We start from the raw sequence: 24,630 nt of genomic DNA on the forward strand, positions 1-24,630 counted from the left end.
CGTGAACCAACAAAAATTATATAAGTACAATTGTGAAGAAACGGCCAACAAATGATGTACACTGTCGATTTTCGATCTCCGTAAATGTGCACTGCCAGGTTGACCCACGTGTCACTTCTGTTGTTTTGTATAAATTGCTTATAAACCCGGAACAAACGATAATTGTGTGAACAGTCGTTAACAAACGATGTACAAACGATCTGGGTCGTTTATTTTTGATTTCCGATATTATTTCAGATATGTTAAGTTGGCAACTCATATTTAGTTTTACGTATAAATTCCTTATAATCCATGACCAAACGAAAGTTTTATGTGAACGATCCTGAAGGAACCTGAAATAAATAAGTTACGTTGTTTATTTTTGAATTCCGATATATTTTTTTTTTAGTACGTGAAGTTGACACTGCCCAATTTTCCTTAATTTGTGTATAAATCGTAAACAAACGTAAACGTTATGTCAACAATGGTGAACAAATGATGAAGTAACGTTTTCAATGCTATGTTTTCGATTTGCGATATTTTATACGTACATGATATTGGCAGCGCCCATTTTGTTTCTCATGTAAATTGTTTATAAATCGTGAGGAAACGAAAGTTTCATATGAAAACTTGTGAACAAGCGATCTATAACGTCTACTTTGGACTTCTGAAAAAACATTCTGTTGTATGAAGTTAATAGCGCCCATTTCGTTTTTTCGTATAACTTCTTTATAAATCTTTAACAAACAATAATTTTATGTGAACAACCGAGAACAAACAAAGACAAACCATCTGCAAGGATTATTTTTGAATTCTAATACTTCTCAGGTACGTGAAACTCGCACCGTCCATTTTGTTTATCGTACAAATTGTTTATGAATCATGAATAAACGAAACTTTTATGTGAAAGTTCGTGAACAAACGTGGAACACATCATTAACATGTTTATTTGTGAATTCCCACATTTTTCTAAGTACTTGAAGTTGACACTGCCCGTTTCGTTTTTCGTATATGTTTATAAATCGTGAAGGAACGTAGATTGTATGTGAACAGTCGTGAACAAACGATGAACAATCAATATACACGCTTTATTTTTATAATTCCGATTGTTCTTCAGGTATGTGTAGGTCACAACGCCGATACTGTTTTCCGTATAAATTGTTTAAAAATCGTGAAGAAACGAAACTTTATGAGAACAATCGTAAAAAAGATGAAGAAACTTTTCCCGTATTTTCATTTCGATTTTCCGCATTTTTCTCGTACACGAAGTTGCAGCCGCCCACTTTATTTACGTATAAACTCTCCATAATTCGTGAAGAAACGATTCTTTTGTGAACAATCGTGAAGAGGGGATGAACAAACGATATGCATTGTTCAATTTTCATTTCCAATATTTTCCACGTAAATGATATTCGCAGTGCCCATATTTTCTTTTTCGTGTAATTTGTTATATTCGTGAACAAACGAAAGATTTATATGAAAAATTATGAACAAACAATGAACAAACGGACTATAACGTTTGCTTTAGACCTCCGAAAACAAGTTCTTCATTATGAAATCGGTAGCGCTAATTTTTTTATATAAATTGTTTATACACCTTTAACAAACAATAGTTTTATGTGAACAGTCGAGAAGAAACGATGAACAAGCCAACTGCATGGTTTGTCGTTCATTTCTGATACTTTCTCAGGTACGTGAAGCTTACACCAGCCAGTTTGATTTTCGTGTAAATTGTTTATAAATTGTGAACAAACGAAAATGTTATGTAAACATTCGTGAGAAGCGATGAAAAAACGATCTGCATGGCTTATTTTCGATTTCAGATATTTTTCAGGTACATAAAGTTGACAACGACTACTTTGTGTTTCGTATAAATTGTTTTGAAACTTTGAAAAAACGAAAATTTTATAAGAACAATCGTGAAAAAAATTGAACAAACGGTCAGCAAGGTTTTTCCGATTTTCTATATTTTAAGGTACGTGAAGATTGCACCGGTTATTTGTTTTCCGTATAAATTCTTAACAAATCGTGAACAAACGAATACTTTTAAGTGAACAATCGTGAACAAACTACGACCAAACGATCTTAATGGGTTATTTTTAATTTCCGAAATATTTGAGGTACCCGCTGTTGGCATCCCCCAGTTTACTTCCCTCATGAATTGATTATAAATCGTGAAAAATCGAACTTTTATATGAAAAATAATCAACAAACTTTAAAGAAACGATCTAGAAAGATTATTTACGAATTCTTGAAGGGAGTTCTGTTGTTTAAAGATGGCACCTCCCGTTCTTTTGTTATAAATTGTTTATTAATTTTAAACAAATGAAAATATAATGTGATCAATCGTAAACAAACGACATAACATTTTCCTTCCTGTGCGTGAACCTGGCGCAACCTGTTTTGGGAAGTCAAAAGTAAACCTTGCAGATCATTTTTCATCGTTCGTTCATGATCGGTCACATAAAAGTTTTGTTAGTTCACGACTAATAAGCAATTTATACTAGAAAGAAAATGGAAGGTGCCAACTTTGCGTACCTGAGAAATACCGGAAATTGAAATCAATCCATGCAGATCGTTTGTTCATTAGTTGTTCACATAAAATTTTCATTTCTTATGGATTATAAAGAATTAATACAAAAAAGGGAGTTTTGAAAACTTCACGTACCACAACCAATTTTCGAAAATCCAAAATAAACCACACTGATTGCTTGTACACAATTATTTTTAAAAAATATGATTTTTACGATTTATAAAGAATTTACGAAAAACAAAGCGATTTATAAAGAAGGTACTGCCCACTTTCGATATTTTTCTGGTACGTGAACACGATGTCGCGCATTTTCCTTCTCGTATAAATTCTTTATACATAATAAAAAACGAAAATATATGATAAATCGTGAACAAGCGATCCATAGGGTTACTTTTGATTTCCGAAAAGAAGTTTTCTCTTATGAATTTGGGACTACAGATTTTATTTTACGTACAAATTATTTATAAATAGCTAACAAACTAAAGCTTTATGTTAATAATCGTGAAGAAACGACGAACAAACAATCTATACAGTATACCTTGATTTCCCGTATTTGTTCATATAGGTGAAGTTGTCACCACCCATTTTGTTTTTCGTATAAATTGTTTATAAATCGTTAACAAACGAGAATTTTATATGAACAATCGTGAATGGACTATGAAGAAACGATCTACATCCTTTTTTTATTTCAGAATATTTTTCATAATCATGAAGTTAGCCCCGCCCATTTCTTTTCGTATAAATTGTTTATAAATCTCGAGCGACCAAAATTTTGTGTGAACTGTCATGAACAAATAAAAGTTTGTGTGAAAAATCGTGAACAAACGACGAACGAACTATCAGCATGTTTATTGTCGATATCTGAAAATGGTTTCTGCTGCGTGAAGTTTGCCCTACCCGTTTTGTTTTTCGAAATAATTGTTTATAAATCCTGAAGAAACGTAAATTTTGTGAGAACAATTGTGAGAAACGATATGGATATCCTAAAATTGTTACCGACAATTTTCAGGTAAGTGAAGTTGACATCGCCTACTTAGTTTTTCGTACGAACTATTTATAAATCGTGACCTGACGAACATTTTACGTGAACAATCATGTAGTAACAACGAAGAAACGACCTGTATGGTTTATTTCCGGTTTCCGATATTTCTCAGGTACGTGAAGTTGGCACCGTTTATTTTATTTTTGGTATAAATTGCTTATAACTGGTGTACACACGAAAATGTTATGCGACCGATAGTGAAGAAACGATGAAGAAATAAGTTGAACGCATTATTTTCGATTGTCGAAAATTGGGTTTTTCCAGGTTGACGCATATGCCATTTTTGTTTTTTCGTAGAAAATTTTTATAAACGATGAGCAAACTATCTGAATGGTTTATTTTTTTCCGATATGTTTTCAGGTAAGTAAAGGTAACACCGGCCATTTCGTTTTTGGTATAAATTGTTTCTAAATCGTGAAAAATCATGAACAAAAGATGAACAAATAACTTGCATGATTTATTTTCGATTTCCGGATATTTCTCAGATTCTTGAAATTAGCGCAACCCAGTTTGTTTTTGGTATAAAATGTTTATAAATCTTGAGGAAACCAAAATTTTGTGCGAAAAATCATGAACAAACAAAATTTTGTGTGAAGAATCGTGAGCAAGCGAAGAAAAAACTGCATGTTTATTCTCGAATTCGGAAGGTAGTCTTTCCTGCGTGAAGTTGGCACAACCCATTTTGTTTTTCGAATTAATTCTTTAGAAATTTTGAAAAATGTATATTTCATGTGAAGTATCGTGAACAAACTGTCTGCATGGTTTATTTTGGATTATCGATATTTTTACAGGCACGTAAAGTTGTCACCGCGCATTTTCTTTCCCATATTAATTATTTAATTATCTTGAACTATGGAAACATTTGAGAGTACAATAGTGTACGAACGAAAAACAGAAAGAAAATGCGCGATGTCATCTTCACGTACTACTAAGAGCGAAATAAATGACGCGTCTCTTTATTTTGAAGTTTTTTGAAAATATCTCCGATTTTTTTACATGTTCGAAATTTCGGCCGGATTGCCCAAAGGAAACGTTAATAACAAACCAGTTTTTGATATTTGAGTTAGATTTTAGCTTAAAAAAATAAATTAGAAGAAAAAACCTTAAATCGACCAAAATTACGAGAATTACCAATTCTGCTAAAGTGGGAAATTTTCAAGAACGCCAGGGAATTCTGCAGTTCAACACGAAGCAGCGACATCTATGCCATTGAGAGAATTGTGGATTAAATCTACAAACAAAACTATTAACGAAACATTTCTAATATGTCTTAATACGTGCATTATCTGCGAACTCTAAATATATGAATCTATGTCAAGTATTAACGTATAGATAGAGCAAATAGTGGAAATTACCTATGGAAAAAGGCGAATTGGTAGCACGATCGTAATGAAAAATCGTCTTTACCATAAAACAGGTTCAGTTCGCGTAAGAAACAAATAGGTCAGTTAGTTAAAGCAACGGCTGTCTACTTGTTTGGACCTTTTTATAACAGATTTCCCCTTTTAAATGTTTAATTTTCCTTAGATATTTAATTACGGAAATGTTTTACAATGCATTCGTTTTGAATTGAAATTTTTGAATTTACCACATGAGGTAAGTAGCCCAAAGGAGGAGAACTGAAGTAGCTGATATTCTACGTAAAAGCAACGTATTGTAGAATGATGATGCTTCTTTCCTTCAGCACATGATCTTTACGTTAGAGTGTCAGATAAAGAAAAATCCTGTTTTTCCTCCCCTATGACCATCTATCTTAAACGTCTACATTCCGTGGTTCGTCTTACAAATTTTCGGTGCTCCAAAGACATGCATATAATAATAATAATAATAATAATATTAATAATAATAATAATAATAATAATAATAATAATAATAATAATAATAATAATAATAATAATAATAATAATAATAATAATAATAATAATAATTCTGAATATGCGAATCTTACATAATGTAGTAACCTTAGACATCTTAGTTTAAAATGCTTTCTATGGTAATAATTTGAGCAACCATGTGGAGGCGGCACGACGTTATATTTTGCCCCTCTCATTTCAGTACCCTCTCAACAGAAAGTAATTTCTGATAAGCAGGGCAGATAAAATGAATGAGAAATATATTTATAACATCCTCTCCCCTTCATGATTGGAATATCACGCAGCATTTTTTATTCTACCGAAGATGACCTGTGCAGTTAGGGGTAGGTAACTAAAGAAATACCTAATATATAACGCCTCTTGATTGTAATATTACCTCTAACTATAGTAGAGGTATTATAACGCCTCTTGTTTGTTCGAGGGCCCCCTACACAACCAAGGGTGACAAAAAGAATAGGAATAGTCTCTATTGATTCTAGTGGCGGATCCAACAGGACTCCTGGGGGCGGTGAAGTGAAAGATTATTTTGATGATGTGAAGCTGTCACAAATTACCACTTAACCAAACTAAACATAATAGTCGGATGAACCGGAAACCAGTCAGTTCAAATTGATGTAAAAGTTTAATTTTTGACTTCATCTTAAAATTTTGGTTCCAAGTGGAAATTTCAGTCCGAGTGGTCAATGATCAACTCTCGGGGGCTCTTCGGTGTAGAGGCTGTAACCCCCTTATTGGAAAAAGCAAAATATTAAAATCCTTAAAACTTTCAAAGTTTCCGTCTATTTTAAAGGAATTTTTGGCTTCATATTAAAGTGTTGATTCCAAATGACAATTTCAGTCCGAGTAGATAATGATCAAATCTCGGTGGCACTGCAATGTAGGAAAAATATTGATGTCTACATCGTGATCCTGTTGGTGACATCACGAGTCATGACAAAATATAGCACAAAGTAAACACCACATGCTCTCGGCTCTCGTAGCCAAGTGAGCTAGCGCTACACGCTAGTAAGGAAAATTGGTTTCCCCGTGGGTTCAGACCCTGCGTAGGGAATTATTTTTATTATTTTAAATTTTTTTAAACTTCTTTCGTTAAAATAAGATTAAAATTAATATTCAAAAGTGATTTAACGATAATTCTTTTTAAAATTTTCAATAAACTTCTTTCATAAAAATAAGTTCGCCCTTGAACTATACAGGTCCATAGCAAAAGTAGTAATAGTAATAGTAAAAGTATTAGTAATAGTAGTAGTAGGAATGAGTTAGAATGCAATTCAGCATTCATTTGTTTCCGTGCGATGTTGCCAAACGTAACTCGCGTACAATGCCTTCTGGCTAGGACTGAGTGTATTTTGAAAATATGCTTGCTGTTCGGGGTGATGATCCAAGATACAGCATTGACTAGGAGTTTTTGCTATCAATATCCCTTCTAACAATATTGGTAGTGGACAAAAGTTACCCGTGTTGAAGCTTTCTGCTCTTAATTTAGTTATTTTACTTTATTATTTAACGAATATGTTGAAAATATGTTTGCCACCAGGCACGTATGCAGGAATTTATTTCGGGAGCGGTCCAAAGTTGTTTCGGGGGTCTGACTTCAATATTTGGATCAATTATAATATTTTTTTAAATCCCCAAAATTATTTTAAATTTATAGAAAAGTTGGGATTTTAGAGGGGGTCCGGACCCCCTGAACCCACTCCTAAGTGCGTCCTTGTTTGTCAGTAACATTTTCTCATTTTGAAACTCTCAGAAACTTCGAATATATAAAGGAAAACAAGTTATTTTGGATAAAGTATCACTTCAAGGAGGCGACATTTTTATTGCATATGGTGGTACCTCACATTAACAATGGCAAGGATTCCTTCACTTTGGTTCTCTGCCATTGCGTTCTATCGAAATATTAGGTTTGTAAAATACTCCTATGAACAAATGTAATGGCAGATAGTCAATCACTGAACAGAACTCCACAGAAATGCATGCTGAACTTTCGTTTATACCAACCCTTTAGTGATTTGCCCTCAAGGCCAATCGAGTGATAACTAAGTTCAGTGCCTGTTCTTAAGCCGTGTTCATATTACTTCGAACAGTTTTGACTTTTTTCCAACCTCCATAGGAACAGACAATCAAGGATAATCATAGAATACATTTAAGCAAATATATTTGTCGTGAAATTATTTCACACATTACCCAGACTCTTATTGTATGAATCTATACATTTATTTATATAGATAAAGCAAACAGTGGAAACTACCTATCGAAAGAATAAATTAACAGCACGATCATAATAAAAAGCATGCCTCGTAATATAACAGACATCTTTCGCGTAAGAAATCGAAACTCAGTTGGTCAGAACAACTAGTCTGTACGAATTAGGTTTTAGTTCGAGCCCAGTACGAGTAACGGTTTTTATTACTATTGTTTCTTCTTTTCTATGTGAGGAAAAATCAAATTCTGACATTGCGATATCAAATGTATTTGGTTAGGTAACGTTGTCTTAGCTAAACTTTAAATATTAGTAACCGTCGAAATTATTTCACCAACCGATCAGTTACTGATCATTTCAAACACGTCAAAGCAGTGACATAACATGAAGGTTAACCTCTCCTCCACAACCCTTAGTTATGCGTCCGTACTTGCAGGGGCGGACCAAAGGCCGGGTAACCCTGGCGACAGGCCGGGGCGCCAGAGTCAGAGGGAAGTCAAAACCAGCCTCAAAAAGTAAATTTTATAATGTGTTTTCTACTGACTTCTTTGGTTTATATTCCTTAAGTAGTGGCAATTACATAATCTTTTTCCATTTCACCATGGAAGAAGAGAGTTTCATAGTACTAAGAGGGCTGTATCCACAAATGGGGAGATGTCATGTAGAATAAAGAGTGGAGGGGGAGTAAGTATTATTTGCTTGTTTTCTTGAGTTTAGCGTTCCACGGTTATGCCTTAATGGCGAAAGGAGATGTGGCTACTGATTATAGTGAAATAGGAACTTTTATCGTTCAACAGTAACCGACCTGGAATTCGACCCGAAACCACAGAAGGCAGGCGTCCTAGCCACTAGACCAAGCGGGGGAGGGGAGCGGAGTTGGTATTGTTTATAGCAGGCCATATTCTTTGTGAAGTTTTCCTGGGTAATGAATGTCTTTTTGAAAAATGGATTTAAAATATTAAAAATACTATGATAAAATGTAAAATATAGGCTAGTACTAAGGGGGAGGGCGCCAAAAAGTCACTTTGCTCGGGTGAAAATTTGTCCTGGTCCACCGCTGCGTAGTTTCTATATATTTTTTGACCTTGCGGCTAGTGCAGTCCACACGCCACAGTGTTGCTGGGGCGCTATTGACTCCTATGCTTCGTACGCAATTCAATAACTTTCAAAAATTCTACCATCAGCCTAGAAACATGAATAGATATATTTTTCTACTAGTCCCATAGAACTTTCAGCCAGAACGCCAAATGCAATTTTTCAGAATAGGCTCTGGCCAAGTATAAGGAGGATCTGATGTTTTCTAGGTAAGTTCCTTTCAGAAAGTTTGCTATTTCTTTAACGGTTATGTAAGTAAACATACTCATCATTATTAACCCGACCCCGAACCATCCTGTACAAATTCCTCTAGAGCAACGATCGACAAAACATGTAATCTGGGCGATGACGCCCTCTCGCAGCTTAGCATTCGGCATGCATTTAATTATATAATTCTTTCCCCTTCCTTTCCAACTCAACGTTGCCGATCCCGATATTAATTCTTACAGTCTGGTGTTAAAGATTAATATTTATATTATTTTTAAAGATAGTGTAACTTTACGCCTTAAATTGAAATAACACTTCTAATTTTCTAAGATTCTTTAGGACAACAGATAGAAAATGTGTAGTTTGATTCTTTATTTTGTTTAGTAGTAATTCGTGGAAGAATTGCACTGTTTATACAACTCACCTAACATTGTTAGGGTCATTAAAGCTAGGAGGCTCAGGTGGGCAGGCCATCTAGCCAAAATGGAAGAAAGTAGGAACGCTGGAAAATTTTAACTGGAACCCCAATTGGAAAAAGGCCATTAGGAAGATCTAGGCGTAGATGGGAAGACAACATTAAGATGGATCTTGCAGAAATAGGAATACGGGGTAAAAACTGGATCCGGTTTGATAAGGATAAAAGTCGGTGGAGATATTTGGTGAACGCGGCATTGAACCTTCGGCTTCCATAGGCCATACAGCTAGTTAGTTAGTTAATCGTGGATAATCCCATTTACATTAATGTTTCTTTCCTGTTTTCGTACAACATTTTAGTTACCTTAATCCTGTAGACTGAACCGCATAATGGTTATCGTATTGTAATGATGATATTGGTAAATTTACAAAGTTAACCAGGTTTTCTTATCAGCAGTAGAATTGCCCAATGAACAGTACTATCTATGTCAATTCTCAACGTCAAACGGTCAGTGAGTGACATGTTGCTGTCGTACAAATGATGTAATTACGTTGTAGTATCACTAAGTGTAAAAGATGAAAAGAAAAACAGAGATTGGAATGTTCTTCTCTCTCCCGTAGATATTAACCTTTTGAGATAACTCATCTTAGAGTTACTAAAGAAATCTAAACTTTAGATAATTTATAAAATACATAATTGCTTTCGTCCAATAATGAGAAAACGTCTAAAAGGCCATGAAATCTCAAACGCTCCCAATTACTCTTTTTTGTTCCAGTGCATCCTTTTTAAATGCGAACGCACCCTGTGATGTTTTAATGCTCACTTTGAGAAGTACTGTTATAAATTACTAAGAATAAAGTTAAAATAATAATGACTATGTCAAAGGGACAAAGCAATTTTTACTGCTTATAATGTAACTACAAGCCGAAACGATCCCAGTAGCACATGTCGGTGGGCCGTTGATAGGTAAATGGAAAACTGCGACATCAAGCCATATGGATCTCGAGGTTGATCCTCCTAGAACGGTTAACAAGTCGTCCTATTAGAGATGGCGCGATGTCAAACTACTAAGAATGATACAGGCTAGGTAAAACGATATTGGACGACATTGCCCCATATCGACTGCTACATTGGCTTAAAGCGTCTTACAGTCACGTTAACACAAAATTGCGAATGAAATTAGTAATTTATGTTTCAATTCGGCAGAATCTACACAAATCAATAAACATATTTACGTTCCAATTCGGCAGAATCTGCACAAATCAATAAATATGAGTTATATTGTTTATCGACATGGGTCTGTAAGGGGACCCATTTGGGCTCTGCTGGGCACACTTAAATTCTACATGATCGATATGGAAATTAGTAGGACCCCATGAGTGATTTGCTACTGGTGCGTTTACACTCAATTAGTTAGTTACTCCATGCCTTAAACATCACCTACACTTAGTGGCCCACTTGCCGGTAAATAGCGATCGTCGATATAGCGACACGTCGAAGGATTGCCGCTAGTGTGCCATTAGGGTCTGGGATTCGTCGAGTCCAAGCAGATATCTAGAGTCGGGGATATTATGTGGTGCCCAACAATGGACACCATGACATGATATTAAGAAGGGGTATTCGAAACAAGACTTTGCAAGAAATATTAACTAGTAAGGAAGATTGTGAAAAATTGAAAAAAAAATAACTAATGAATACTCAGATATAAGAAGAAATATATACAGAAAAAAATTAAACAATTAAGAGAATTAAAGTGATGAATGAAAGAAAGCGAACGAATGTGAGACTTGTTCCTGGACCGGAGAAAAGACTCCAGGAGAGGAAACAGAAAAACCGTGTCTCACACCGGGAACAAATTGAATAAATGGATGCACCTCCAGCCTAGGGACTGGAAGACGAATTCCGGTGCAAGAGTGTGTGAAGAAGAGTGCGTGAAGTGGAGAGTGGTGGTGGGTTCACGGAAGGGAACAGGGAAATGATAAGAAAGGACATAATGGAAAACACCGCATTTACCGTTCGGGCGCCAGGGGAGGTTGGTGAGGATAGCACTGGGATACAATGGACCGGGATCCACACTAAGTGCTCCGAGTGGACCCCGGACCTAGTCTACAAGAACCAGCCAAGATACCAAGAAACGCAAAATGAGCGGTTAAAACAAATAAATAAATAAATAATGAATACAGTAATAGAGTTAAACGAAAAGATAAATTTTTAGTATGTGGAAGAGTGAAAGTAAACAATAAATGAAAAAACATACAGGCTGAAAAACTAAATGCGTCAGCCAGAAATTCGTGTGGTGCAAGGTGAAGTTATATATGTATATATATATATATATATATATATATATATATATATATATATATATATATATATATAGAGAGAGAGAGAGAGAGAGAGAGAGAGAGAGAGAAAGTCACATAGGTGAAAAACAAGTGTCAGTGATTATTAGTGTTAGTGACAGCAAAACATACAGAGTAGTACAGTGTTAAGAATATTAGTTTGGTGCACAAGTGTTAATGTGGAAACACAGGTGAAAACCATTAGTGCAGTGAAAAAAAAGGTGAATACCAAAGAAATATATTTAAAATATATATATATATATATATATATACATAAAACATATGGGTGAAAAACCTAAAGACACAGGGAAAACCTGTAAGAAACAAGAAGAAGCCTAAGATAAAAAGAGGAAGAAGAAGCCAAAAGGTAAAAACATAAAAACATAAATACGCAGACAACACACATACAGAAATACACAATAAACAAGCAATCTAGATTCAAACTCTTTTGTTAAATATTTGTAGTTTATTTGTTTTGTTTCGTTTTTGTAAATTTTACTTTTTTGGGTCTCTTTTCCTTCCCAATCCTTTCCCTCCCAAATTTTCCTATTTTTTTCTTTTTTTTACATGGAAATAAAGAAAAAACCAAAACTACCATAGAAATCATTCGCAATGATGATAACTCGTTGGTTTTCGAATGCCCTAGGTAACCGACTAAGAGTAACGCGACTGAGCGAATGTAAAAAAAAAAAAAAAAAGTCGGGGTATTGAAGTTACCACCATGTAACAGCGAGGACCATTTTGGTCCGCGCTCCTTCGATTTGTCGCGGAGAATTGCGAAGGGGCCAACACGAACTATCGCCAGTCAAACCGAAAATGTGCAGGGTACTTTTAATATTGATAATGTGTGTATAATTGGGAAATGTATATTTGTTGTAAATTTCATAGGAAAAGAATTATAAATACGAAAATTAGAATGAGTAAAACAAAATGTTGCTAAGTATACAAGAAAGTTTTATTTTCGTTTTGTTGTTCTTATTTACTGCTCTTGTGACATGAAATTTTCCCATTCATGTCTTTGCCGATTATACATATACTAACATTATAAGAAATACCAGGCGAATTTGTTATCAAATTATATGCCTACAACAACATATTTATAGACATGCAACAATAATTTTGGACATGAGTGTACAATCCTGAACAGACGATGAACAAATGATCTCCAAGGTTTACTTTCGAATTCTGAAAACGAGTTCTCATGTGTGAAGTTGGTAGCGGCCCTTCTGCTTCTCGTATAAATTGATTATATATCTGGAACAAACGGAAATTTTATGTGAACAATCGTTAACATACGATATGCGTTGTACATGGTTAGATTGTGATTTTGATATTTTCTCAGGTACGAAAATTTGACACTATAATGACTTGCATATAAATTGTAAATAAATTTTGAGCAAACCAAACTTTTGTGTGGACCGTCATGAACAAGCAAAATTTTATGTGATCAATCGTGGGGAAACGATCTGCATGTTCAATTTTGATTTCCGAAATAAGTATTCCTGTGTAAGGTTGGCACTGGCCATTTAGTGTTTCGAATTAATATTTATGAATCCAGAAGAAACGAAGATTTTATGTGAACAATCGTGAACTAATAATCTGCATGCTTTACTTTCGATTTCCAATATTTCTTCAGGTACTTGAAGTTGATACCGCGCATTTTGTTTTTCATATAAATTATTTATAAATCGTGAACAAACGAAAATTTTATGTGAACAATCGTAAACAAACGAACAAACGTTCCGCATAGTTCCTTTTTATTTTCGATATTATTCTGGTACATGAATTATGAACAGTCCATTTGGGTTTTCATATAAATTGCTTCTAAATCCTGAACAAACGAAATTTTTTTGAAGGATTGTAAACAAATGATCCCCATGGTTTATTTTCGATTTTCGATGTTTTTCAGGTGCGTGATGTTTGCATCGCCCATTTTGTTTTTCGTATAAATTGTTTAATTATCATGAACTATCAAAACTTTTGTGTGAATAATGGTGAGAGAACGAAAAGCAAACGATCTGGAATGTTTACTTTCCACTTCCGGAAATGGGTCCTCCCAGGTTCATGTATATTACATTTTTATTTTTTCGTGTAAATTGTTTATAAAACTTGAACAAATGAAAATTTTATGTCGACAAACATGAACAAATTATTTGCACGGTTAATTGTCGATTTCCGATTGTTTTCAGTGACGTGAAGTTCGTACCGTTTATTTTGTCTTTGTATAAATTGTATATAAATCGTGGGCAAGCGAACATTTTATGTGAACAATTGTGGGTAAACGCTCTGCATGGTTTGTTTTGATTTCCGATAATATTTCGGGCATGTGAGGTTGATACCGCCCATTTTTTTCTTATATTTTTTTTGTAAAACGTGAACAAACTAACATTTTATATAAACAATCATAAGGAAAGAATAAATAAATGATTAGCATGTTTTATTTTTGATCTGCGATATATTTCAAGTACTCTGAAGTTAGAACTACCTATTTTTTTCGTATAGATTGTTTATAAATCCTGAAAAAGCGAAACTTTTGGTGAAGATTCGTCAACAAGCTATTACAAGTGATCTGCCTGCATTTTTTGGATTTTCGAAAATAAGTTCTAACACGTTATCCTACACGCCGTTTTTTTTTTTTTTTACAAAATTTTTACAAACCCTGAGCAAACGAAAATTTCATATGCAGAATCATGAAGAAACAATGAATGTATGATCTGCAAGGTTTCTTTTCGACTTTGAATACTTTTCAAGTACATGAAATTGACACCTCTTGTTTTGGTTTTGGTAGTAATTGTTTGTAAATCGTGAACAAGCGAACATTTTTGTGAACAAATATGAACAAGCTACGAACAAACGACTTGCTTGATTTATTTTCGGTTTCCCAAATTTTAGAAGTACGTGATGTTGGTAGTGCCCATTATATTTCTCGTATAAATTGTTTATAAATTTGGAACAAACATAAATTTATGTGAACAACTGTTAACAAACGATGAATAAAGGATCCATAAGGTTTACTTTCGATTTCTGAAAATAAGTTCTCTTGTATGAAGATTGGATCTCCCATTTTTTAATTTTTTTTGTATAAGCTATTTATATATCTTGAACAAAGGAAAGTTTCGTGAACAATGTGAGCAATCGTGAAGAAACGATGAAAATACGATGTTCATGATATCTTTTTTTTTTTTTTGTTATTTTTTGAAGTACCTGAAGTTGACACTACCTATTTGTTTTTCGTGACAATTGTTTATAAATCGTGAGCAAACCAACATTTTGTGTGAACAATGATGAGGAAACAAGATTGTGCTTGAACAATCGTGAAGAAACGATGAACAAACGATCTTCATGTATTTTTTCGATTTCTGAAATGGGTTCTTCTGTGTGAAGTTGGCACTCCCCAATTTGATTTTCGAATAAATTGTTTATGAGTCCTGAAGAAACGAAAATTTTATGTGAACAATCGTGAGTGAAAGATCTGCATGATTTATTTCGGATCTCCGATATATTTTCAGTTACTTAATAGTAGACACCGCCCATGTTGTTTTACGTATAATTTGTTTGCAAATCGTCAAGAAATGGAAATTTTATTTAAACAATCATGAACAAACGATCTGCGTGGTTTATCTTAGATTTTCGAAAATGGGTTCTGATACGTGAAGTTGGCACCGTTTATTTTTTCGTACAAATTGTCTATAAATCTCGAACAAAGAGAAATTTTATGTGAACAAATATTGAACAAACGATCTACATGGTTTATTTCCTACTTCCGATATTTTCAGATTTCCATTGTTGGCATCTCACATTTCGAGTCTCGTACAAATTGTCTATTAATCAGAAGTACCTAAACTTTTAGCTGAACTATCGTTAGCAAAGGATCTTCTTGGATTATTTTAGTTTCCCGATGGTTTTCAGCAACATGAAGTTGGCACCGTCTATTTTTTCGTATAATTTTTGTTTATAAATCGTGAACATGAGTAAGTTTTATGTAACAATCGTGAACAAGCGATGAACAAATGATCTGCATGTTTTATTTTCGATTTCTGGAAATGTATTCTGGCAGTTTCACGCAGATAGCATTGTTGTTTTTACGTATAGACCCTGCGGAAATGAAAATTTTACGTGAAAAATCATTAACAAACGATGAACAAACAATCTGCATGACTTAATTTTGCTTTCCGATATTTTTAGGTACGTGAAGTTGGCACCGCTCATTTTGTTTTACAAATAAATTTTTTATGAATCCCGAGGAAACGAAAATTTTATGTGAACAATCGTGAGCAAACGATCTGCGTAATTTATTTTCGATTTCCGGTTTATCTTCAGGTGCATAAGTTGACACCGTCACTATTGTTTTTCGTATAAATTGTTGATAAATTATGAACAAACAGAAATTTTACGTGAAAAACCGTGAAATAACGGCAAGCAGACAATCTGAGTGGTTTGTTTTCGGTTTTCGAAAATAGGTTCTGGAATGTCAATTTGGCAGCCTTTACTTTTTGAACAAATTCTTTATAGATTGTGAACAAACGAAACTTTCATTTGATCAAATAGTGAACAAACGATCTACATGGTTTATTTTCGATGTCCGATTTTTATCAGATTTCCTAAGTTGAAACCTTCCCTGCTTTTCTCGTACAAATCTTTGTTACTCTTGAACTATCACAACTTTTTTTGTGAACAATCGTGAATATACGATGAACAAACTCTGCAAGGTTTACTTTGATTTCCGGAAAATTGATTCTGCATTCCATTCTGCACATGCCATTTTCGTTTTTTCGTATAAATCGTTTATAAGCCCTGAAGTAACGAAAATTTAATGTGAGCAATCGTGAACAAACGATCTGCATGACTTATGTTCGATTTCCGACACAATTGAGGTACGTGAAGCAGACATCGCCAATTTTATTCTTCGTGTAAATTGCTTGAAAATTGTGAACGAATTAGAATTCTATGCGAACAACCGTGATGGTAAAGAAATGATCTGCATGGTTCCTTTCGATTTCCGAAAGTTTTCAAGTATATGAAGTTGCCACCGTCAATTTTGTTTTTCGTATAGATCGTTTATAAATCGTGAGAAAAGGAATTTTTTATGTGAAAAATCGTTGACAAACGATGAAAAAACGATCTGCATGATTTGCTTTCGATTGCTGAAATATGCATGGCTTAATTTCGTTTTCGATATTTTTCAGGTATGTGATGTTGGCAATCGATTGTGTTTTTCGTATAAATTGTTTATAAATCGTTAACAAACGAAGATATTTCTGTGTACAATGGTGAACGGGCGACGAACAAGCGATCTGCATGGTTTATTTTCGATTTCCGAAATATCACAGGTACATGATCTTGGTACTGTCCATTTTGTTTCCCGTCTAATTTTCGTAAAGAGACGAAAATTTGTGAACATTTGTTAACAAACGATTAACAAATTTCCGATTTCCGATACTTTTCCAAGTACGTGAATTTCACACGGGACATTTTGTTTTTCATATAAAATGTTTAAAGATTGTGAACAAACTAAAATTTTGTGTGAACAATCATGAACGAACAATGAACAAACGATCTCCAACATTTATTTTCTGGTTCTTAAACGTGTTCTGTTCAGTGAAGTTGGCAACGTCCATTTGTTGGCAACGTCCATTGACAACGTCCATGAAGTTGGAATTTGTTTCTCGTTTAAATTGTTTATGAATCGTGTACAAACGAAAATTTTATCTGAAAAATCGCGAAGATATTATGTAAAAACGATCTGCATAGTATATTACTAATTCCCGGTATCTTTTAGGTTCGTGAAGCTATCACTGCCCACTTTGTTTTTGTTATAAATTGTTTACAAATCGTGAACATCCGTGAAAAAATTATGGACAAACGATACACATGATTTATTTTCGATTTTCGATATTTTTCGGTTACGTGATGTTTGCACCCACTATATTAATTTTCGTATAAATTATTTATATATCGGCGAGAATTGAATTTTTTTTGTGAACAATCGTAAACAAACAAGGATCAAATGATCTGCATGATTTACTTTTGATTTCCGAAGATGATTTCTGCCAGGTTCAAGCACATGAAATTTATTTTTTCGTTTGAATCGTTTGAACTCTGAACAAACAAAAATTATATGTGGACAATTGCGAAGAAAGGATGAACAATCGATCTCCGTGGCTTATTTTTGTTTTCCGATAGTTTTTCAGGTAGATGAAATTGTCACGACCCATTTTATTTTTCGTATAAATTGTTTATAAATAGTGATAAACAAAAATTGTATCAGAACAATCGTGAACGAACGATGGAGAAATGATCTGCATGGTTTCCTTTCGATTTCCCATAGTTTCCAAATACATGAACTTGAAACGGCTGTTTTGTTTTTTGTAGAAATTGTTTATAAATTATAACCGAATGATAATTTTTAGTGAACAATCGAGAACAAACGATATGCATGGTTTGTTTTCTTTTTCCGATATTTCCCAGGTACATGATATTGGCACCGCCCATTTTCTTTCTCCTATAATTTTTTTTTATAATTGGTGAACAAACGAAAGTTTTACATGAACAATCATGAACAAACGATGAACAAACGATCTCCAAGATTTATTTTGTGGTTCTTAAAACGTATTCTGTTCAGTGAAATTAGCAACGTCCATTTTGTTTTTCGTTTAAATTGGTTATGAATCTTGTAAAAACGAAAAGTCTATCTGAAGAATGGCGAAGAAATTATGTACAAACGATCTGCATGGTATATAATCTATTTCCAATATTTTTCAGGTACGTGAAGTTGACACTCCCCATTTCGCTTTTGTTATAAATTGCTTATAAATCGTGAACAACCGTGAAAAAATTATGAACAAAGGATCTACAGGATTTATTTTGGATTTTCCATATTTTTCGTTTACGTGATATTTGCACCCACTGTATTAATTTTCGTATAAAATGTTTATATATCGTGGAGAATCGACAATTTTATGTGAACAATCAGAAACAAACGAGGAACAAAGGATATGCGTGGCTTATTCCCGAGTTCCGAATTTTTTTGACATTGCCCATTTTGTTTTAGATATATTTTTTTTTATGAACAAACGATCTACGTCGTTTATTTTTGATTTTTATTGAATATTTTTGCTATTTTTCAAGTACGCAAAGTTGGCGCCTACCATTTTGTTTCCTCCTATAAATTGTTTATTAATCGTGAGTAGTAATGGGTAGTGGGATTATTCCCGTGGGAAGGAAAATAAGAAATGGGGATATTCCCGGAATTTTTTCCCTGACATATAAATTTCCGGGAAGGAATTTATTTCCATTTCTTTACTTTATCTTCCAAATTATAAGAATCATATGATTAATTACTTTATTTTTATTTATTATGATTTACTATAGCCCGCGAACGTTTTTACACGAGGAAATTGTTGACATACTACCTACTATACGATATCCGATTTTGTTTCTTGGAGACATGAATTGTCAGATGTTTCCTCAAGATACGAGCGGTGAATATCACCCATCTCCATCTTTTCATAGACACTTGCTTCATTTGCATAAGAATCATATTTTTACTTTCAAATCAGCCCAAGCGGGCTCACGCTTGGACAGATGCAATCTCCCGGCAAATCTCCTAAGCAGAGTATTTGATATACAGCAATATGCTGTTTGCCTTACAGACCATACAGGTATTAAGTTGCTATTACGCTTTCCTATGCCACTTCCAAAATTGTACTGTCGTAGTTTTGAAATTAAACAATCAACTTTTAACCATCGACCACGTTTAAAGTGGTGGTGTCGCTACATTAAACCACAAATTCGTACTTTCTTTCAAGCCATGGGGAAATTACATCGACAGAACTATCTTGAGATGCACGAATTCTTATACAGTGTCGTATGTGAACTGTAGAACCAACCAAGTAGCGTTTCCAATGTGGCAGTGATCACGCGCATTAAGCACTAACAGAAACAGGTGCAACATACCCAATCTCTGAGCGTTCACATTGACGACGGGACGCAGATAGACTTGTTTTTGAACCCTCGTCATTCTCGCCTCAATCGTCAACCATATCAGTTTATCTCTCATTTGTCCACCTCGAATGGGCAGCAGCTTACTACCAAAGACGCCTTATAGGAGCATTTTTAGGAATATTACACTTCATTTTACGCTTTACAGTACCTCGCCCTTTCCTTACCAAGTTCCCATCGTGCCTATCCGAACAAGATTGCACTTCTTTACTTGCTCCCATCACTCTTCCCGAAATAGAGACAACCCTCTCCCAAGTTAAACGAAGTACATCTTCGGGCGCAACGATTAGGGATGCGCACGAGAGAAGATTTGAGGCTGTCTCGTTTCCAAAAGTGCTGTGAAAGTGATGTCTCGACTCGAAAAATGTATTATTCTCTATTGGAAAAGCTGTGTCTCGTCTGTAATTTTGTCAGCAAAATTCCGTCTCGGCTCGTCTCGTACGCATCTCTAGCAACGACGGGGTCGGGTACCGCTTTTACTCAAGCTTTATTACACTAGTCGGTCCAATGCTCTGTGAATTATTTAGTTTTCTGTTAGGTGGATCGGTCTATCAACATGCAGGCGTTATCATTCTACTACTCGAAGCGGCAATCCGACAAGAATGGCGGACTATCGCCCGATCACAGATTACAAACATTTTAGTAAGCTTTTAGCAACTCGTGTTAAGAAAGTTATCCTTCCGTACATCTGGCCCGCTCAAACGGCGTTACACCCCTCCCACAATATTCACACTGCACTTGCGACCATTCGCGACTTCTTTGCTTATGCCCGATTTCAATCTCTTCACGCAGGAGTTCTTGCATGCGATTTTAGAAAAGCCTTTAACACCCTAAACCACTCTTATTTGTTTGAAATCTAACAAGAGTATCACTTTCCTCCTCAGATACAGTTTTGCACCAGCTTTTAACAATGCTGCTTCCCAGTTACAACTTAATGGTCATCTCCCCCTCTTGGGATTCATAAAGGTGTCAGACAAGGTTGCGCTCTCTCGGAATTATTGTTTTGCCTTGCACTAGATCCTCTCATTCATCATTTTCAGCACCCCCTACATCGTCTCTTCACAGTTTCCATCAATTGACAGCCATTTCGTATACTGATTATTTAACGATCCTCTGTGTTACCACTGCGTTAGGACAAGTCGAAAGCTTTTCCATAGCAAGTGGTTTGCAACTTAACCTACACAAAACAACTCTTTGATGGTCAATAACTTTCAGAGCTTGCTTCCCAGGGACGTATTAACCTGTCAGACTTGCACGACAGAATCAGTCATTATAGGTGTCTGATTTCAAATCCCATGCCGCACGTCTTACGACCATATTTGGTAGCTATTACTCCAGGTGCTGCGTATGAACTTAGCAATGTACCGCTCGATAACTTTACTCTAGCTCAACGCATTCACTATCTGAATATTTATATTGGTTCCAAACTTTGGTTTCTAGCGCGTCTTTTTCAACTACCCGACAAATATGCGCGCCAAATTGATTCATTATTTGGTTGCTTCATATGGACAGGCTACATGTTCCGCGTGCAACGACGTGTTTTGTATTTTCCGTCTGCTCGTGGCGATTTAAATCTAATCAGTGTGCGTCATAATTGTCGAGCTCTTTACATGCTCACCGCCCTCCATCAATTGGAACATGCCTCCTCCCACACTGCGCAATGGTTCCAATGCATGGTAGATCGTCTTTAACCAGACAACAATCCTGCCCACGTACGTTTTCCCGAATCGTGTCCAACATACATCTAACAGTTCATCCTGGCCTAGTCGATGGTTTCGAGTGAAAATTCGTCCACGTCTTGGACTCCTAAATCTCTATATCACATTCTTGCAGTCTGAAATGATAAATGTCACCCCACTATGTCAAGTCAGAGAAGCGCACCGAATTGGCCTACTATTTGACGTACCATTCAAGCGCCGTATTTTACATCCCCAATGAAAGAAGCCGTATCTTACACCGTTTATTAAATAACTTGACTGTCACGAAAGCCAGACTGTTGCAGATTGGTAGGAATACGTCCAACATATGTGACTTCTGTCCGCAGGTGGACACTTCTGTCCGCAGGCACGGATACGCGACTTGCGTAGCAAACTCTGTGTTCCTTTCTTGGGCTGATTTGTCGCTGTTCAGGGAGATATTTCACCTTTGATATCCTTTTATTTCCGGAATTTCAGTGGTTCCCGCCTACCAAACAACGAGCAGTTACGTGGCTCATCTGCTCTACCATTTTATTTATAGACAATTAACAACCCTCCGGTGACCGACATCTATATTTGGCATACTTGAACCGAGATCGAAAAAAAAACAGTACTCACGTAGACGAGCAAAGTTTGTTCGCTCGATTTCTGCAGGTGACTCTTGATGTTTATTCTTAAACTATAATGTTGTTCGTATTGTATAGTCCCCTTGCACATATATTTTAGGTGTTGTTATTTGTCTTTAGATTTAAGCCTAACCATGTGTTTGGGGTCCTTGGTTCGATCCCAGCTCGCGCCGTTTGAAAGTTGTGGTGGAGAAACACAGTGCTCGTGGGTTTTCTCGGGGTTCTCCAGTTTCCTCCTACTTTCTTCATTCCACCATTTCATTCATTTTTCATCAACCCCGTCTTCTTTAGCCTAGCCTGCATAACCGTGGAACGTAAAACTAAAGATTTCATTTCGATTTTCGATATTTTTCAGGTATGTGAAGTTGGCACCGTCTATTTCATTTTTCGTATAAGTTCTTTATACATCATGAACAAACAAAAATTTTATGTAAGAATCGTGAAGAAACGAGGAACAAACGATCTGCATGGTTTCTTTTCGATTTCTGATATTTTCAGGTACATGAAGTTTGCACCGCTCATTTTGTTTGTCGTATAAAAAAAATTATAAGTCGTGATCAAAAATTATAAGCCGCTCATTTTGTGTTGACAATCATGAACAAACCAAAATTTTGAGCGAACAGTCGTGAACAAACGATGAACAAACAATCTGCATGGTTTATTACCGTTTTCTGAAAATGGGTTCTGCTGCGTGAAGTTGGCACCGACCATTTTGTTTATCGAATAAATTGTTAATAAATATTGAAGAAACGAAACTTTCATGTTGACAATCGTGAACAAACGATTGGTCTATTTTCTATTTCCGATATTTTTTCAGGTACGTAAAGTTGTTACCGTTCATTTTGTTTTTCGTATGAATTGTTTATAAATCGTGAACAAACGAAACATTTATGTGAAGAATCTTGAACTAGCGAGGAACATACGGTCTATATAGTTTATTTTCGATTTCCGAAAATGGGCTCTGCCAGCACATAGAGGGAGCAGTACAGTAGACATATGTGCAACAATTGATTGTGTGCTCACAATGGAGGAAACGCCTGTATTTACAGTAGCGGTCGGCGTTCTGAAAAAGATATAAATGTCTTTGCATTTCCCTGCTCAGTATTTTGACCATTATGAAAATATAAAATACAACATATAAAATCACTGCTTTAAATACTGTTGTAAAAACCAGTCGCTCAGTGAATTTTTGTTTTATAGAAGACAAGTTATGGAGCTATTTGTGTAAATGCAACTCATTTAAACTCATTTCCCCATTAAGATATTTTCAAAATATGTATATCAATATAAGAAAATCAAAATAATATTAGAAAAACGAAATGCTCGCTTCAGTGTTTCGTGTTAAGTTTGGAGTTAAGTGTGCCGTTCTACTCCACTTTGAAGAATTGAGAAATTAAATAAAATACGACTCAAAATAAGCTCAAATGGTCACTATCTGTTCAGATGCTCTTTGGTGTGTCGCTGAGGTATTTAAGGGTATGTCTTCTCTGAGAATCGTCTGACATGTACAACAGGGTGAGCATTGTTAAGTTACACCCAGTTGAACCACTACTCTACTACCAAGTTCGAAGACTCATGACTACAAAATACTCTTTTGTTTTGTCTGTTTATTTCTGACACTTCAAACATAGACTCTGACTGATCTAGTTAGATGGATTATATGTAATAGGGCATCTTAAATTATAAGATGCATTCGTACTAAACACTTACTTAGCTCTTGTGCTGGTTTGCAAGGTTCGCCAAACATCTGTCCCAAGGTCCATTATTTCAGCCTCCATTCCGTTGTTCCACTGGAAGAGAAGTCATAAAATAATGATATATTAACAAAGCTAACTTTCAGTTTAAGGTCTCATGATTATGTCTATTAAGATAAGGGAAATACATGACTAGGACATGTAAATGATGATGGAAGAAGTGGTGAAATTAGATTGTGGCAGGAAACTGCAATATAATGAGAAAATCAACGGACCCTATGCTGTCCACCACGAACTTTCTTGGCCGAGAATCAAATCAGGGACTCGATGCCCGAAAGAAAGAACTGTACCAGCAAACCACCGAGTCCTCCTTACATTAAAAAAAATAATACCGTCATTTCCCATAACTATGATCCAGATTTTGCATATATTTGGCCATATCATTTCTAATATTTGCCGCAGAAGTGCATAATTTTGGCTTTGGGTAGTCTATACCTTCCGCTAATTAAAATAATTTACTGTCGTCAAACTAAGCACTCTACGTTCACATTTATGAAAGAAAATATGGTGGTACATAGTTATGTTCTGAGTTGCCCAACAATGGTCCATGAATAGATTGTGACGTGGAAGGCAATGTTGGGAGTCAATTTACACGAAAATGAAAATCTACAGAATAGAAAATTTATTAAAAAGAAAATAAAAGTATTAAAGTACAAAGTTTTTAATAAAACGGCACTGTAAATTATCAAATAGTACCATTTATAATATCAGTGATATTTTAACATTAACACTACCGCACTATACTAAAGAAAGCACCAGTACCATTACAGGTTAAAACTAATTCAATTCAAAGCACTGTGCCATACCTCTGTCAAGTTCTTTCACTTTGAAAAGTCCTCGGGAAGAGGAAATTTGCTGAGGTAGA

General features: G+C 35.1%; 1 protein-coding gene across 1 annotated transcript in view; it reads right to left on the reverse strand.

The window, feature by feature from the left end:
• Positions 1-23,796, reverse strand: part of LOC145692391 (uncharacterized) — a 710,913-nt gene extending 687,117 nt beyond the window's left edge. The window contains exon 1 of the mRNA XM_081767694.1: positions 23,722-23,796. Coding sequence (XP_081623820.1) covers positions 23,722-23,789 — 68 coding nt within the window. The 5' untranslated portion in view covers positions 23,790-23,796. The remainder of the gene's footprint in view (positions 1-23,721) is intronic.
• Between the last annotated feature and the right edge of the window lie 834 nt (positions 23,797-24,630).

Source organism: Thermobia domestica, chromosome 8, assembly GCF_964235325.1.
Source record: "Thermobia domestica chromosome 8, izTheDome1.hap1.1, whole genome shotgun sequence".
Classification (NCBI taxonomy): Eukaryota; Metazoa; Arthropoda; class Insecta; order Zygentoma; family Lepismatidae; genus Thermobia; species Thermobia domestica.